This window comes from Brassica napus, chromosome C4 (genome assembly GCF_020379485.1).
Source record: "Brassica napus cultivar Da-Ae chromosome C4, Da-Ae, whole genome shotgun sequence".
Taxonomy (NCBI): Eukaryota; Viridiplantae; Streptophyta; class Magnoliopsida; order Brassicales; family Brassicaceae; genus Brassica; species Brassica napus.
In genome coordinates this window covers 29,121,519-29,137,893 of record NC_063447.1, presented here as the reverse complement: position 1 = coordinate 29,137,893, position 16,375 = coordinate 29,121,519, and the positions used below count along the sequence as shown (strand labels likewise).

The 16,375-nt window shown below is 41.4% G+C and overlaps 2 protein-coding genes across 2 annotated transcripts; both read left to right on the top strand.

Moving 5' to 3' along the window:
• Positions 1-10,408: 10,408 nt before the first annotated feature.
• Positions 10,409-11,797, top strand: LOC106393289 (F-box protein At3g62230). Its single transcript, XM_013834003.3, has one exon. The coding sequence runs from the start codon at positions 10,409-10,411 to the stop codon at positions 11,795-11,797; it is 1,389 nt and encodes a 462-aa protein (XP_013689457.2).
• Positions 11,798-14,215: 2,418 nt separating this feature from the next.
• LOC125585975 lies at positions 14,216-16,337 on the top strand. Its single transcript, XM_048755721.1, has 4 exons — positions 14,216-14,336; positions 14,435-15,420; positions 15,511-16,197; positions 16,281-16,337. The coding sequence occupies exons 1-4, from the start codon at positions 14,216-14,218 to the stop codon at positions 16,335-16,337; spliced, it is 1,851 nt and encodes a 616-aa protein (XP_048611678.1).
• Positions 16,338-16,375: the final 38 nt, after the last annotated feature.

The following is a 16,375-nucleotide window of genomic DNA, read 5'->3' as shown; positions in this document are numbered from 1 at the left end:
TGGTTTCAGTCCGTTTGGCAAGAGTGGAAGACAGTATTCTCTATGGCCCGTCATTCTTACACCATACAACCTCCCCCCAAACTTGTGCTTGCGACGAGAGTTTTTGTTTCTCTCGATTCTCGTTCCCGGACCAGAGCATCCTAAGAGATCACTTGATGTGTTTCTTCAGCCACTAATATATGAGTTGCAACAACTATGGGCTCAAGGTGCTGAAACATACGATGTTTCGTGTAAAGAAAACTTTCAAATGCGGGCAGTACTAATGTGGACAATAAGTGATTTTCCAGCATATGGTATGTTGTCTGGATGGACAACGCATGGAAGGCTATCATGTCCATATTGTCAAGATAACACTGATGCTTTCCAACTAAAGCACGGAAGGAAAACGTGTTGGTTTGACTGTCACAGGAGATTCCTACCACCTGATCATCCATATCGTAGGAGTAGGAATTTGTTTACGAAGAACAAGAGGGTGTTTGACAGTCCACCTCCGGAAATTTGTGGGAAAGATTTGAAGATACAACTAAGAGATTTTGGTGCAGAAAGGACGCCAGAAGTCGGTGGACATGAGCGTTTTCCGGTAGATGCTGTTGGAGAACTACATAACTGGCACAAAAAAAGTATTTTCTGGGATCTGCCATACTGGGAGGATCATCTGCTAAGGCATAATTTAGATGTCATGCATATTGAGAAGAACTTTTTTGACAATCTCATGAACACGATCCTTAATGTTCAAGGTAAAACAAAGGATAATTTGAAGTCAAGACTGGATTTAGTCGATATATGTGCTCGTTCAGAACTTCATGTTGATGAGAATGGTAGGGCTCCTTTTCCCATATACCGACTTGATGCAGCGGGAAAAGATGCGTTCTTTGATTGGATTTCAAACGATGTGGAATTTCCAGACGGTTACGCATCAAATTTGCGTAACTGTATCGACAGAAAGGAAGGAAAGTTTACTGGCTTGAAAAGCCACGATTGCCATGTAATGATGCAGCGCCTCCTTCCGTTCGCCTTCAAGGAAATATTACCACGAAATGTTCATGAAGCAATTGCAGGGATAAGTGGTTTCTTCCGCGATTTATGCACGAGATCAGTGACTCTTGAAGGTATTGAAAATTTGAAGACTAACATAGCCGTGATTCAGTGCAACCTTGAGAAGATATTTCCTCCCTCATTTTTTGATGTTATGGAGCATCTTGTTATTCACCTGGCAAGAGAATTGGAACTTGGTGGTCCTGTGCAGTATAGATGGATGTATCTGTATGAGCGGTATATGTTCCATTTGAAGAAGATGGTGAAAAATTTAAGTAGGGTGGAAGGTTCTATAGTCGCACAGATGATCAATGAAGAAACTTCAAACTTTGCCGAGTACTACTTTCCAGCAGAAGTTCAGACCAAAAACAGAAGACCTGCTCGGCATGATGATAGAGGCGAACGGGCAACATATCATGTTACGGTTCCAGACATTTTCACAGACGTTGGACGACTTAGCGGAAAACCAAAGGACCGTCGACTTACTGAGCAGGAGCGCAGTCATTTGCAAACATATTTGCTCACCAACTGCGAAGACGTTCTTCAATATGAGAGGTAAATAAATGAGCTTACAAATTTTTATTTTAACAAGTTGAAATTTAAATCTTAATTAATTACATTATTGTCATCATATACAGGATTTTCATGGCAGAAAAGCGGTTCGAGTATAGATACGCCACAGAGGACGAACTAGAAGAAATGAAGCAGAGAGAATTTACTGGATGGATGTTTACTTATGTGAGTGCTTTAAACAAATTAAAATATATTTTATCACATATTTATACTAATTCACATTTATTGATATAATATATATATATATGTGCTATTAATAGGTGTCTGCTGGTTTGGCCAGAGGTGAAACATTTGACGATTGGATACGTGAGATGGTCGTTGGACCAAACTTTGTTGTGAAGTCATATCCGAGATTTTGTACTCGAGGATATGCATTCACAACTCAGAAGAGGAGACGTTCGAGTACGACTTATGATGCTGGCGTTTGTTCTGCATCAGGAGATGATGTATACTACGGACACATACATGAGATTTTGGAAATCAAGTATTTGGGCATGGTTGGATTGCGCTGTACTGTTTTCTATTGTGATTGGCACGACAACACCCCAGATCGAGGTGTGAGAACAGATGCATTTGGTGTTACATCAGTAAATTCGAGGCGAAAGCTGCAATATTATGATCCTTTCATTCTTGCTTCCCAGGCCGATCAGGTAATTAAATGTTAATTATTCAGAATGATTCATCATCATGTGTATTAATTTATAATTTTTCTAAATGTTACAGGTTTGTTATATCAAGTACCCCCGGGTAAGGAACAGAGATGATCCATGGGTTACTGTTACAAGACTCAACCCGAGAGGCCGAGTTCAGGGAAGTTCTGAGCTGGAAGACCCACTACAACCAAGCACATCCGGCAACTGTAGTGCAGCAGAAGATTTAGCTGGAGTTGGCCTTGTAGTCGATTTAACCGACTTTGGAGAGGAAGCCGTCGTTCACGTAGAGGATGAACCAGTAATTGGAGAGTTTCACCAAGATCCAGATTCAGATTCATCTGGTGATGATGACTCGGAAACAGACTACCATTGAACTTATTATTTTTTTTTTTTAAGAAATACCGAGGAAATTCCGAGGAACACTTGATATAACCTCTTTCCTCGGATAATAGTTATTTGGTTTATCTAGCAAGGCAAAGCTGAATACGAATTAAAAGCTACACAAAACACAACCAAATAAAACAAAGAAACCATGTAAAAGAAATACGAACTCATAATTAAGAAACCTAAAAAAAAACTCAGTTCAAAATTAACAGAAAATAAGACCATAAAACGTTAGAATAGAAAAGAAAATAAAATAGCCGGTGATAGCTCCTACTCCTCGTCTCCTGCTCCAGATGTTCCTGCATCGTTGGGTCTCTTGGACCTCTTTCTTACCCTGTGTGTACCACTCGAACCCGAACCAGAGCTGGATGGAGAGTTGTCCCGATGAACTACATCATCCTTTTGGCAACGACACGGCCTGATACGTGAAATGGCAGCCCAGATCTTGTGTAGCATGTCGTTGTTTGTCTTTATGCTCTGATCTCTCCAATGTTGTTGCTGGCGCGAAGTGGCGTTCGGTGGAAGCTCTTGCAGCTTGTACTGGCTGGAGTCTGATGGGAGTAGCTGATGGGGTTGTGAATCATCTGGAATGGCTTGTGCAGCCTCATCTTGTCCTTCTTCATCAACCACGCCCTTGCCTTTGGTCTGATATTTTGGCGTGAAGAAGGATGGCTTGTCTACTAGTGCGGTAGCAGGGGGTAGAAACTCAACTGCAGCCTCTGAAAGTAGAGCAGTCAGGCCGATCTGAGGCAGGTGGCAGTAGAGTGTTTTCTTCGCTCGGTCCTGGAATACGTAGACGTAAGGACCATCCCGATCGATCCTCGAGTGGGGACCAGCTATGAACTCCTTACTTACTAGAGAAATGACATCCAGGTAGTTCCAAGCAATGTTGTTCGATCTGTCCAGTGCTACCTGGTGGTTCTCACAGTCTACACCCACATGTCTAAGGATCCGAGTAATCACTGCACCAAATCCACATGCATTGCTCTTGGATTTGGTTACTTTCCCCTTGTATCCTGCTAAGTTTGCGGCCAGCACCGCTCCCATGTTGAAGGCAGTAGCAGGTGGGAATGTAGAGTTTCCAAATGCCGGTAGCAAATGCCTCACACCTTGGTACAGGAGGCACAACTCCCATTGCGTGACTGATGCGGCTGTGGTTGTCCCGTATAGCAATGAGCCAATGAGGCGTGTCGCATATCTCAGTACTGGGCTCCGGATAAGTGACTCCTTTGCCTGAGAAGATCTATAAACCCCTGTGCCAATCGTTTCCCAGAAGTTCAACAGCTCTGAAGTCCAATAAAGACCATATGTCCTCTCCCCCGCACTCAATCCAAATAGTCCGCAGAGGTCTGTGAAAGATACCTCATAGTATACTTTCTGCACTACGAATGCCAGAAAACCTTCCTGATGGCTATCATCGGGACGGGTGACGTATGCGGATGCTATGAACTGGCGTACCAACTCCGGATAAGTGGGTTCCTTGAGGTTGCATAGTTGGCCTAGACCCATGTTCTGGAACAGTCCTTCAATGTCTGCTTTGATTCCCAATATTGTCATCGTCTCAGGACATGCTAGTTGTGTAGCCGGAACGGCTACCTTCTTCATGTTGTTGTAGTGGGTGGTATCAGACTTATCCCACTTCTTTGGCCTTTACTTCTCCAGCTGTGATGAACCCGCTTCTTGTGTGTTTTTCTTTGCTGATGTTTTCGTGCGCTTCATTCTCTACAAAATAGAATCATTGCTCTCAACATGGTTATAATCAATTAAGAAGGCAAACTGAACATGAAAATGAAAAGCAAAATCGAGTTGTGATAAAAAAAACGAAATTGAAAAAAATTCTCTATCCCTAAATCATCTCAAATCATGTTCCAAACTCGTTGATCACAGACATTTGTGTTCTATTCCATGTTTAAACATCTGTTTCATGCATATTTGATCAAGGAATCAACACGGAAATAAGAAATTCACAAAACCCAAAAAATTGCTCAAGAACACGATTTCAGAATGTGGAGATTCGCGGAGTATACCTGTCTTAGGGTGAAGACGAGTGTAGGAATCAGGTAGAGCTCGAAAAATCAAGTGGAATAGAGCCCAAAATTGTTCAAATCGGATGATTATAGAGAGAGAAAGGGGGGGGCGAATTATAGGGGAAATCGGAGGGGATGAGAGTTCTAAGGTTTAGATCCAAAAAAGGTCGGGTTTTGCCTTATAATTCTGTTTTCCGAACACGCATCGATCGATGCGTTTTGTTTCTATAACGCATCGATCGATCACATTCTTACGGCCCGGGCCATCTTGGTAATCGATCGATGCGTTTTTGTTCTATAACGCATCGATCGATGCGTTTTTAAAAAAACATACAAGATTTTCCGAGGAAATTCCGAGGAACAATTCAGATTGTCGATCGATCGATGGGATACTCTCATCGATCGATCACAATCTTACGGCCCGGTCCATCCTAGTAATCGATCGATGCGTTTTTGTTCTATAACGCATCGATCGATGCATTTTTAAAAAAACATACAAGATTTTCCGAGGAAATTCCGAGGAACAATTCAGATTGTCGATAGATCGATGGGTTACTCTCATCGATCGATCACAATCTTACGGCCCCGTAAATCCTAGTAATCGATCGATGCGTTTTTGTTCTATAACGCATCGATCGATGCATTTTTAAAAAACATACAAGATTTTCCGATGAAATTCCGAGGAACAATTCAGATTGTCGATAGATCGATGGGTTAATCTCATCGATCGATCACAATCTTACGGCCCGGTCCATCCTAGTAATCGATCGATGCGTTTTTGTTCTATAACGCATCGATCGATGCATTTTTAAAAAAACATACAAGATTTTCCGAGGAAATTCCGAGGAACAATTCAGATTGTCGATAGATCGATGGGATACTCTCATCGATCGATCACAATCTTACGGCCCGGGCCATCTTAGTAATCGATCGATTTGTTTTTGTTCAAAAACGCATCGATCGATGCGTTTTTTTAAAAAAAATTACGTTTTGAAACCCCAAACACTAGTTCGTCGGAATTTCCTCGGAATATTCCGAGGAAATTTCGAGGAAGAAGAGGGTTTCGTCGGAGTTCCCTCGGAATAATCCGAGGAAATTCCGAGGAAATAGGGTTTTTAAACCGAAAACAACGTTTTGCCGTTTGAATAACACCTATATAACCCTTATTAAGTGTCTTACGTTCATTATGAAGTCAAAAATTTGTTCCTTACCGTATAATTAACACTTTTCCGATTGTATGAACGAAATCTCGCAACATAAGAGAAACACTTATACCTTTTAACGAACGGTAAAGGGAATACTTTCAATTAGTTTTGAAATTTGTTATTTCATGGTTTATGCTCATGTATACAAAGAATCCTCAATGGTATGCATTACAATTGTATAAGAAATGAAATACGGCAAAAAAAATTGATGTTTTGAAACCCCAAACACTAGTTCAATTCCGAGGAAATTCCGACGGATATTTTACTATCTGTCGGAATTTCCTCGGAATATTTTCATTTTACCGGGCAAATATTTCGCGAAAATTGAAATTAGAATTCCGACGGAATTCCGACGGATAATGTCCGTCGGACCCTAGGTTTTATAACCACGAGCCCCTTCTTCTTCCTCATTTCTCTCTTCTTCCTCTGCGCGACTCCTCTCTTTCTCTCCGGCGATTTCCCCCTGAAATCCGACGATATCTCCGGCGATCTCCCTCTTCTCTTACACAAATCATGTAAGGACCCTATCCCACTCTCTTAGGTTCTATTTGTTAGGTTTTTGTGTAGTTTTGATAGATTTTTGTTAGGGTGATTGGTTAGGATTGTGATTTGGTTGTATAATAGGTTTAGAATTGTGATTTGGTTGAATAATTTGTTTTGTTGAATTGATTTAGAATTTTTTTATAATTTTTTTATTTTTTGTATTTATAAAATCGATTTTTGTATATAAAATCGATTTTTGTATTTTACAAAACGATTTTTCTATATAAATTCGATTTTTTGGATTTTACAAAAAAAAATTTCTATATAAATTCGATTTTTTGGATTTTACAAAACATTTTAATTATTAAACAATTTTTATTTATTAAAACTATTTTTTGTTTATTAGAACTATTTTTATATATTTATTAAAAAAATTTAATATATATAAATCTTTTTCTGTGATTAAATTATTTGGGATTTTTTTTTAATAAAAAAAATTAATTTATATATTTCTGTATTTATTAAATATATTTTTTTAATTTACAGGTCTCATGATGATCAGACCCGGCCTCGACAGCGTCGTGGTCGTGGTGGTACGGGGAGCCAGTCTCGGGATTCCAGCCATTTTCAGGATTCCCCTTCGCCCCACAGCTCCAACCATACATCTCCCTCTGCTGCACCCGCTCATGCTCCTCTCGCTCCCGCTGCTGCATCCGCTCCTGTTCCTCCGGGTCCTCCGGGAGTGATGAGGGTTGCGGAGTTGGTTCAACAGCCCGGTCGTGACCATCTTCCGTATCTCACTCCGTATCCACATGGACGGGGTCAAACATGGTAATTAAACATTTTTTTTTCTTTAAATTTGGATTCATTATTAACCGTTTGTTCTTTTAATAAGGTTCAACCGATCCGGGAACGGGATCAGCGCATGGATCAACCGTATGATGTACTCGGCCCTCGACAGTGGACATCCGACTTTCACTCACTTCCCAACCGACAAGCAGGTTCTGTGGTTTCGTCAGTTTGCGGTAAGTATTCTAATTTTTTACTTATATTTTTAATCTTTAATATAAATTTTCTACTAATTGTGTTTTTTTTTCAGCAAGAGTTCAACTGGAATTCCGATGAGACGCTCTTTATCTATCACCACTTCGTCCATAAAGTAATGGACAACTATGGGAAGCAGATCCACGAGTGGAAGAAGAAGTGGGAAATCAATAAGGTTCGATTTAATTTATTAAACAATTTTTTAATTTATTAAACTATTTTTTAATTTATTAAACTTTTTCTTTTTTTTTTAATTAAAAGGTCCCAAAGTCGATGAACGATACGGTCTGGAAGGAGTTGTGTGCGCATTGGGATAAGGAGGAGACGAAAGAAACTTCTTCCACCAACTCCACCAACCGCAGGAGCGACCGTAAAGGGAAGGGCATCTACAAGCATAACTTGGGTGCTCAATCTATTGCCACTCTCGGAGATCGCATGGTAAGTTCAACCGCTTTTTCTTCAATTATTTGAGTTTCAGAATTTAAATTTATTGTGCATTTCTTCTAATTTCTAATGTTTCTTTAATTTTATGTTTTTTTTCAAGGCGGAAGAAAATGATGGCGAGCCGGTCGATGATCTCGCCCTAATGAGGAGGGCGTATACCAACAAGAAGACCGGCCAGATTGATGACGGTCTTGTGAGGGACGTGGTCGACCTGGTCCAAACTCAGGTGGTAGACGAAGTGTCTCAGCTTCAAACCGAGGATGACGCTTCGACGGCTTCGACCAACTTGTCCCGGTTTCGAATCAACGAAATCGTTGAATCCGTAAGTTCTTTTTTTTTTAAGTTCAATTCATTTATTTCTTGGTTTAAATTTCTAAATTTGGCTTTTTTCTATTCAGTCGGTTCCAAAGAAGAAGGGACGTTTGTTCGGTTTGGGTCGTCGCACCCGGTCGGTTCCTCCTTCTTCTGCACCACCGCCCTTTGTTGATCCAGAAGTACTTACGGCTCAGTTGAAGGACAAAGATGATCGAATATCTTTGTTGGAGACCCAGATGGCGGCTCAACAGGCGGGCTATGAGGCACAGAGGAGGCTGAACCAGCAAATGATGGAGATGATGCAGAGGATGTACCCGAACGAGGTGTTCCCGGACGTGCCAGACCCGTAGTTTTTTTTTTCCCCAATCTCGGAATGTTTTATTTTTATTTGTGAAACTTTGAATATTAATTAGTATGATTTCAATTTTACTTTTAATTTCATATTTTCGAATTTAAATTTCAGAAATTTTATTTTTTCAAAAAAATTAATATTTTTTACATTTCGAGGAAATTAATTATATTTTTCACTACATCGATCGATGCGTTTTTGAACAAAAACGCATCGATCGATCCGTTTTTTTTTTAAAATATAGCGAGGGACATTTCCCTCGGAATTTTCCGAGGGACAACTCCCTCGGAAAATTCCGAGGAACGGATCCCTCGGAATATACCGAGGGAACAGTTCCTCGGAATAAACCGAGGAAAAAGTCCGTCGGTATACTCCTATCGATCGATGTATATATGTCCAAACACGCATCGATCGATGAACTTTCGAGGAATTATCCCGACGAAGTTCTACCTCGGTATATTCTGAGGACTTTTCCGACAAACAAGGGATCCTCGGAATTTCTTCGGAAATTTATTTCCTCGGAATTCCGTCGGAAAATTCCGAGGGATTTCAGAGGAAAAAAGAAATTCCGAGGAATTATTTCCGACGACGTGTTTCGTCGGAATTGCGTCGGAATAACGATATTCCGACGAAATTCCGACAATTTTTTCCCTCAGAATCCTTGATGTTTTCTTGTAGTGGTATATGTACACCAAACCTGGGAAAGGAATTCACTATCAGGCTGTTCGTTAGAATCTAACTTTTTGACTGCTACTGGCTGATCATTCTTTAATACACCGTGATATACTCTTGCATATGACCCTTCACCAACGATATAACGTGGCCTGAAATCATTAGTTGCTCTACTTCTATTGGCTGCACCTTCACATCTTGAGCAGCCTGTTGGGCAGTGCGTTTTCCATCATTTCCTTCACAAGCATCCATTCAGGAACACAGTTATGAAAGGAAGAAACACGTTTTTGTTTATTTTGAGAGAGACACCCAAGTTATAACTCAAATAACTCCTGATTGTTTTTTCATATCCTGGCCTCCATAATCAGCATCTCCAACCAGATCATCTTTATGGAAACAACAGAAACAGTTCATTGTTCTTGATCAAGATCAGTATAACGTAATCTAAGGAGATTTTTTTTTTAACAACAAATGTTTATATTAAAATTAAATATTCAATGGACTAAGCCGGTTACAATCGGAGAGATACTCGTCGATAAATTATCATTCTATTCCAATTAAACTAAATGTTAAATTTCTTTTTTGGAATCTTTGAAATTATCATTCTATATCATTTCATTCCAAAAATGTATAGTCTAGTGAAGGCAATTTCTTTCTAGTTATAGCATAAAAGAAAGTGGGTCTCACTTCTTCTTTTATCACAAAGCAGAAAAGACATTATTTACACCAGTTTTTGTATGTAAATGATGCAAATATTTTCCTTGATTCAGTTTCTCAAAGCGCCGTTCAAGTCAGTAAACGAGTGGATGAGGTCTAATCTGCAACACTTCTGTACATTATCATTTACCGAGCTAACTTTAGCAAATCTAGCTCAAAATCTTTTAAAGATTTCATCATATCTAAATAAATCAAGCCAGCTACGTTTCACACCATCTATGAGTAGGAAGGGCAACATTGTCAATTTACTCTTTGCCACATCATGTAGGATTTCTTAATTTTTAAGTAAATTAACTCTTACTTATATAAACGATCCGAATCGGCGCTAACCATGAACAGAGAAGACGAGGGGTCTCAATAGTTACAATACAAAACCGCCATAGAAAACCAATAAGTCGCAACCTTTCAATAACTTATTTAAGAAAAAACAAATAACCCTTTTTATTTCCTCACGAACTCACTAACCGTCTCTCTGAAAACCTCTTCCCTCTTCAGCATCAAAAAGAAATGGATTCAAGAAGAAACCGAGACAGGTTATCTACTTTACCGGAACACCTCTTGGTCCCGATTATCTCTAACCTGCCTTTCGAGGAAGCCGTGAGGACCAGTGTCCTCGCTAAGCCGTGGAAACATCTTTATCACGGAACAACCAACGTCTCTTTCAAAGAGTCCGAGTTCGTGAAACGCACCGTTTCCAGCAGTGAAGAATCCTTAAACGAGGCTAGGGCTGCGTTCGTTCGCTTTGTGGTTAACTGGGCCTCAAGATTTTCCGGTGACGTCATCCAAAGTTTCGAACTTCGTCTCTCCAAACCATTTGGATTCGAAGCCGAGATCAAGCACTTGATCGAATTCGCAGTCTCCAAACAAGTCAAGATTCTAGTTCTCGACTTCTCCGACCTTTCTTGCACCGCAAGTAACCAAGCGAGACCAGCGGTTCTGTTTCAGTTGCCGGAATGTGTATACAATCAAACCGCCATCGAGTCGTTGAAGCTATTCGCGTGCGATTTCGACCCGTTGAGGCTCGCGAACCCGTGCTCATTCAAAAGCGTCTGTTTTGGTCATACCCAACTCGGAAGGATCATGACTTTGCTATCAAAGTCTCCTCTTCTCGAGAGTCTAACCGTTCGAAACTGCTGGAACGTTAATCTCGAATCGATAACCGGAGTTAACAACCGGTTAAGGGAACTGGTTTTCGAGAATTGCGATTTCGGTACAGAGTACACTCTCCTCGACTTGCCGAATATCAAAATCTTCAAGTACACTGGAAGTTTCCATTACTTTCAGTTCCTGACAGTGAATAGGAGAATGGAGGAAGCGTACTTGGATTACGGAGCGGAGACGGACGACGAGATTGGACAACTTTTCTGTGATGTACTTTACGATCTTTTGTCGGCTAGGAAGCTAACGGTGTGTCCTTTTCTTATTAAGGCAATTAAAGATAGTGACGATCCGGTTAAGTTGAATGCGCCGATGGAGACGAGACATTTGGTGATCAAGACGAGTCTTTCTCCGGACGAGTTCGTTGGGATTAGGCTCATGATCAATAGCTGTCCTGAGTTGGAGACTCTCACTCTCCAGATGCTTCCTCCTGTGCCTGTGGCAAGGACCAATCCTGGATTCAATCCGAAGTCGTATTGGGCGTTTCCAATTAGTCACAAGTGTTTGAAGAAGACGCTTAAGGTTGTTGAGGTGAGGAATTTTAGTGGAGGTACGTACGAGTTGATTGTTTTAAGGTATTTGATTCGGTCGGGTCGTGTGTTGGAGAGGGTCGACCTTTATTTGCCGGTGGGAACGTCGGAGAGTGAAAAGAGTTCGGTACGTGCGACAATGAGTACACTGGGGGACGAGGGCGTGGCGTCTTCGAAGCGTTTACGGATTCGTCAACACGATGGTTGAATAAACTGTTGACTGTTGCATGTATTAGAATCAGAATGTTTGTTTAAAATGGGCATACTGTTTTTGTAGCAAAACATTTACAAAACCTTGTTTAAACAAAATTTAAAAAGTGTTCTCTTTATTAGTACAGTGGCAGCTTCTTTGTTAATCTGTTGAACACTTTGGCTTGGCCTCTCACTCATGGCCATCTTCCTCACGTTATCTTGTTTTGACTTATGTCCCTAATATACTAGACTATCTTTACAAGCAGTGCGTATTTTAGATAGTAACCATTTCAACAACTCCTAAGTCCTAACATCTACACCTTAGGTAGACATTAACCAACACAATACTCCTTTTTTTTTAAAACAACACTCATTGTTCTTGGCTTTGTCTAAACAAATGGCTAGTTGCATCTTGACTCTATTTGTTGTGGATAAATCACAATTCGACTCCTCTTTGGTTAAACAAACAAATGATTAACCAAAAAAACTTCTTCCACTTTAACTATCTTCTTCTACGTGCCTCATTGAATACTTCTTCATTGTTCTTTACTTGTGCGGCAAGCCCCCTTGTTCCACTTCCATCTTCTCTTTGTATGTTTAATCATAGTTTCAATTCCAACAAAATTTCTCCAAGTAAAACAAAATTTGGAGTAGCAAACATGTCAATAATAATATGAAGAATAAATAAATAATATATAAATATATATAAGCTTTTTACCAAAAAAAAAAAGAAAAAACATAAGCCACTATTAGAGCTGTCATAAATTGATTAAGAAGAATGAAGATCTAGCGATGCAGCAATTGTACCATCACCAGTGTCTTCTGTTACTACTTGGTGTGAGTTGTGGTGTGTGACTCTGTTCAGACCGGTGGATTTGGGCCGTGAAGCCTGAAAGACAGAAACAAGAAGAAAGTTAGGTTGACCACTGGAATTAAGTTGAGCAAGGCCCAGAAGAGTTGAGCTCTGTTATAAGAGCGGGACGAGAAACAGTTAAGGATGAGTGTAACAAAATTTCTTCATCCTCAATCTAGAGAGAGTAATCGGCATTGTTGCGTAAAAGAGAGAGCTTTTGTAAACACAGATCATAGTGAATTCCAGGTTCTGATCCTGAAGGAGATGTATGATAAATCATGATTTTAACAATATTTAACATCTTATTTAGCTCATTTTAATCATTTTAGGTTGCATTTAGGTCTTAATATTGCATTTACATGCATAATTGCATAAACAGGGTCTAAAGTGCACACTTGAGAAGTTTGGGGCGAAATCGCAAGGTTGTTCTTGCAAACTATGGAGTTTGTGGCCGATTTGAAAGAAATCCGAAACCAAGGGACCATCCTGCAATTACACGAGGGCTAAATCGCACAGATGAAAGATTGGGGTTGATTTGAGAGGGTGTGTCTGCAAATTCTAAAGCTGGGGGCCATTTTGTAAAGAATCAAAAGTTAAAGGACCAAGATTGCAAAATGATCAAAAGTAGCCACTGGAGCTCACGACTTCTTTTCGCCGGATCTGAATCCCAACGGCGAGGCTCGATTCGACGGGGACATGACCGCGGCGATGAAGCTGAGCACTACGTGGAGGAGGATAACACGAGATTTGGAGAAGAGTGGTGCTTGGAGGAGATCGAATCGTGGAGGTTCAGATGACGGAGCAAGACGACGACCACGACGGTGTGAAGCTGATGATGAACTCGACAAAGACGAAGCGGGCGTGCAGCAGAGCACAGCGCCACAGAGGAGCTGGAGCACGACTGGTTGACGACACGGGCCGAGCTTGGCTGCGGTGGAGAGGAGAGACGCCGCGGACTCACACAGCGGGTTGGCAGAGACTCGAGCTTGGGAAGGAGCCGACGCAGACCACAGACGCAGGCTGAGCATGACAGCGGATTCGTGGTAGAGAGTTCCAGGGAGAACCGCGGAAGACGGACACAGATAAGTGCAGACCGCGGCGAAGAAGATGATCCAGCGGTTTGAGTCCGCGAGATGCGAAGGCCGCAGTGGACACTATTCCAAAATTGTTGACCGGTTTATTCCGGTTTGACCCAGTTTAGTATAATCAAACCAGCTCGAGTTTGGCCTACCTATAAATATATGGAAAAATTGGCAAATTAGGCAAATTGCAAGTTTGATATTAGGGAGTTGGGCGACCTCGAGTTTAAATTAGAAGATTGGACGAATCGCCTTTTCCAGACTTGTGAAATGTCGACAGAGGGCGCGCGTGGTTCTTGATATTACGACCGTGCCACCTCTTGATTTTTTATTTAAAAATCAAAAAAAAACCTAATAAAAGAATAAAAAAGAAGGAAATTAGAAAAACCAAAACATCCCTTATATCAAAATATACCAGAACCACCTCTAAACAGCTGCAATTGAGAACCAAACATAAGAAGAATCCCACATAAAAACCACTCTCGGCTGTACCCAGATCGGCATGGTATCCCCCTCCAGCATAACGCCCTCGAGGAGGGTGACTCGTAGTCAATGCGCCAGTGATAGAGAAGCAAATCCCAAGAAAATTCTCCGACTAGGCAAAACTGTGTCTCGTTATGCAGGTATCTCCTTTCGCTAAGCTTCGCTGTGAAATTCTTTGGAATAAATTTTTAAAAATAAAGCGTTGGGTAAATGTCTGGATTTGGTCATTGTATTTCAGTATCTAGCACGGAGTCCGAACTACAGGAACCTGCATCCACCGACCAAGAAGAAGCTGCATCCACCGAGCCGGAATTTATTGTCACCACGCCGACTTTCCCGGAAAGAATGTTCGCACGTAATTGCTATCCTGGCAAACCTCGACTGAACATCTATTCAAAGGCGAGTATCATTGGATCGTTAGTGAAGTTGCTAAGAGGCTCCCCTGAAATGAATTGTCTGCTAGGAAGTCAGTTTGGAGCTCTGTTCCACTTACCTGTATCGCGCTGCTCAAACTCTGCGAAACTTGTACATTCTCTCCTCAGCCGTCAGCTGGTTACGATGCGCCTATATGAGCTCTGGTTCTTGTTTGCAGACAAGCCACTACGCTTTTCTCTGCGTGAGTTCGGAGACATCACGGGGCTGAAATGCGAGCCTGAAAGGGAAAAAGTTGGAAACGGGTCAGAATCTATCGATGCCACACCTGGACGTATGTGGAAAGAGTTGTTTGAAACTGAAGATGAAGACGTGACTGTACCAGATGTTCTTCGTATGCTTGAACAGCCTAGTCTTCCTGAGTGGAAGCGGTTGCCACTAGCTCTCATTGCGCTTGTAGATGGGCTCCTGGTTTGTGGTCACAAACTTCTTCGTGTGACGCCTGCTTACGTCGAGATGCTGGAAGACACCAGATCATTTCTTCAATATCCATGGGGGAGAGAGGCATTCGTCAGCACTCTGTCTAGATTGAGACCACCTCAACCTTCTGATCCTTCTAAAATGGATAAATCCCTTTCGGTCATGCGCCTTCGTTTGAAACAGCAGTCAACAGCGTGTTATGGGTTCCCTCTGGCGCTGCAACTTTTTGCTTTTAAAGCTATCCCCTCATTGCTTGAGAAAATTCCCGAACCTAATAAAACCACTTCTTTCTTGCAAGAACCAGAAGGATGCGACTCAACAAATGCACTTCTGAATTTTGAAGACATACTTCTGGTGGAAACCCAAACTGAGGTACAATGCTGTTGTCTATCTTATTTGCAAAACAGAAGTTAAGACGCTCAAACTTTGTGTACTTATGAATGTTTGTGTTCTTTGTTTGAGGTTATTGTTACGTATTCAATCCCAGATGAAGGTGGGGATCCAAAGTGGAAGAAAGAAGTAATCGATCCCCAAATAGATAACTTAGTTCGTCGAATGCGGGAAGGGCACGAGTTCAAAGCAACAGACTTTAGAGGAGGTGATTCATCCCTTCCACCTCTGAAGCCAGCCGAAAAGGCTGAAGGTGTTGGTGTCAAAAAGAAGTGTCAAAAGCCGTCTAATCGGTTTGGGAAAGCATGTGATGAACCTGGAAGTTCGACTCAGGCGCCTCAGCGTCCTATTCGACCTCGTCGTGGGATATGTAAACAGGCTGAACCAGGAAACTTATCAGATAAGGAGCAAGAGCTGAAAGAGTGGATACGAGTTGAACTGAAAACGCAGTTGGGTAAATTGCGGAACGAGATTTTTGACTGGTTGCATCATGATAGGGGAGGCTCGTTCACGGTTCCGCAAAACACAGCAGCCGGTAAAACAAACAGAGACAAAAGTCACGCTGACCCTACCGGCATGGAAGGTCCAAAGAAGCGACGTCCGTTCAGTGGTGATGGTAATGATGAAGCTGAAATATTTTGGTCTGATAGTAAGAAACACAAGAAGAACAACGGCGATGGGTTTAGCGACGATGAGACGATGAGAATGCATGATAATCATTGTGATGGCCGTACGCCAAATGCTCGCTTCTGGGAAAAGGTAATCAAACTGCTCCTACAATTTTTAATGATAAAAATGCCTGAATCCCGGTCTAACTTTTTTGAGGAAAATTCAACGTGTAGGTAGATTCAATGGCGGGCGAAGGCCCCTCTTTCTCGAAGTCGGCAAACATTCCATAAGTCGATGTTTCAACGCCGATTGGACCAGAAATTGTATC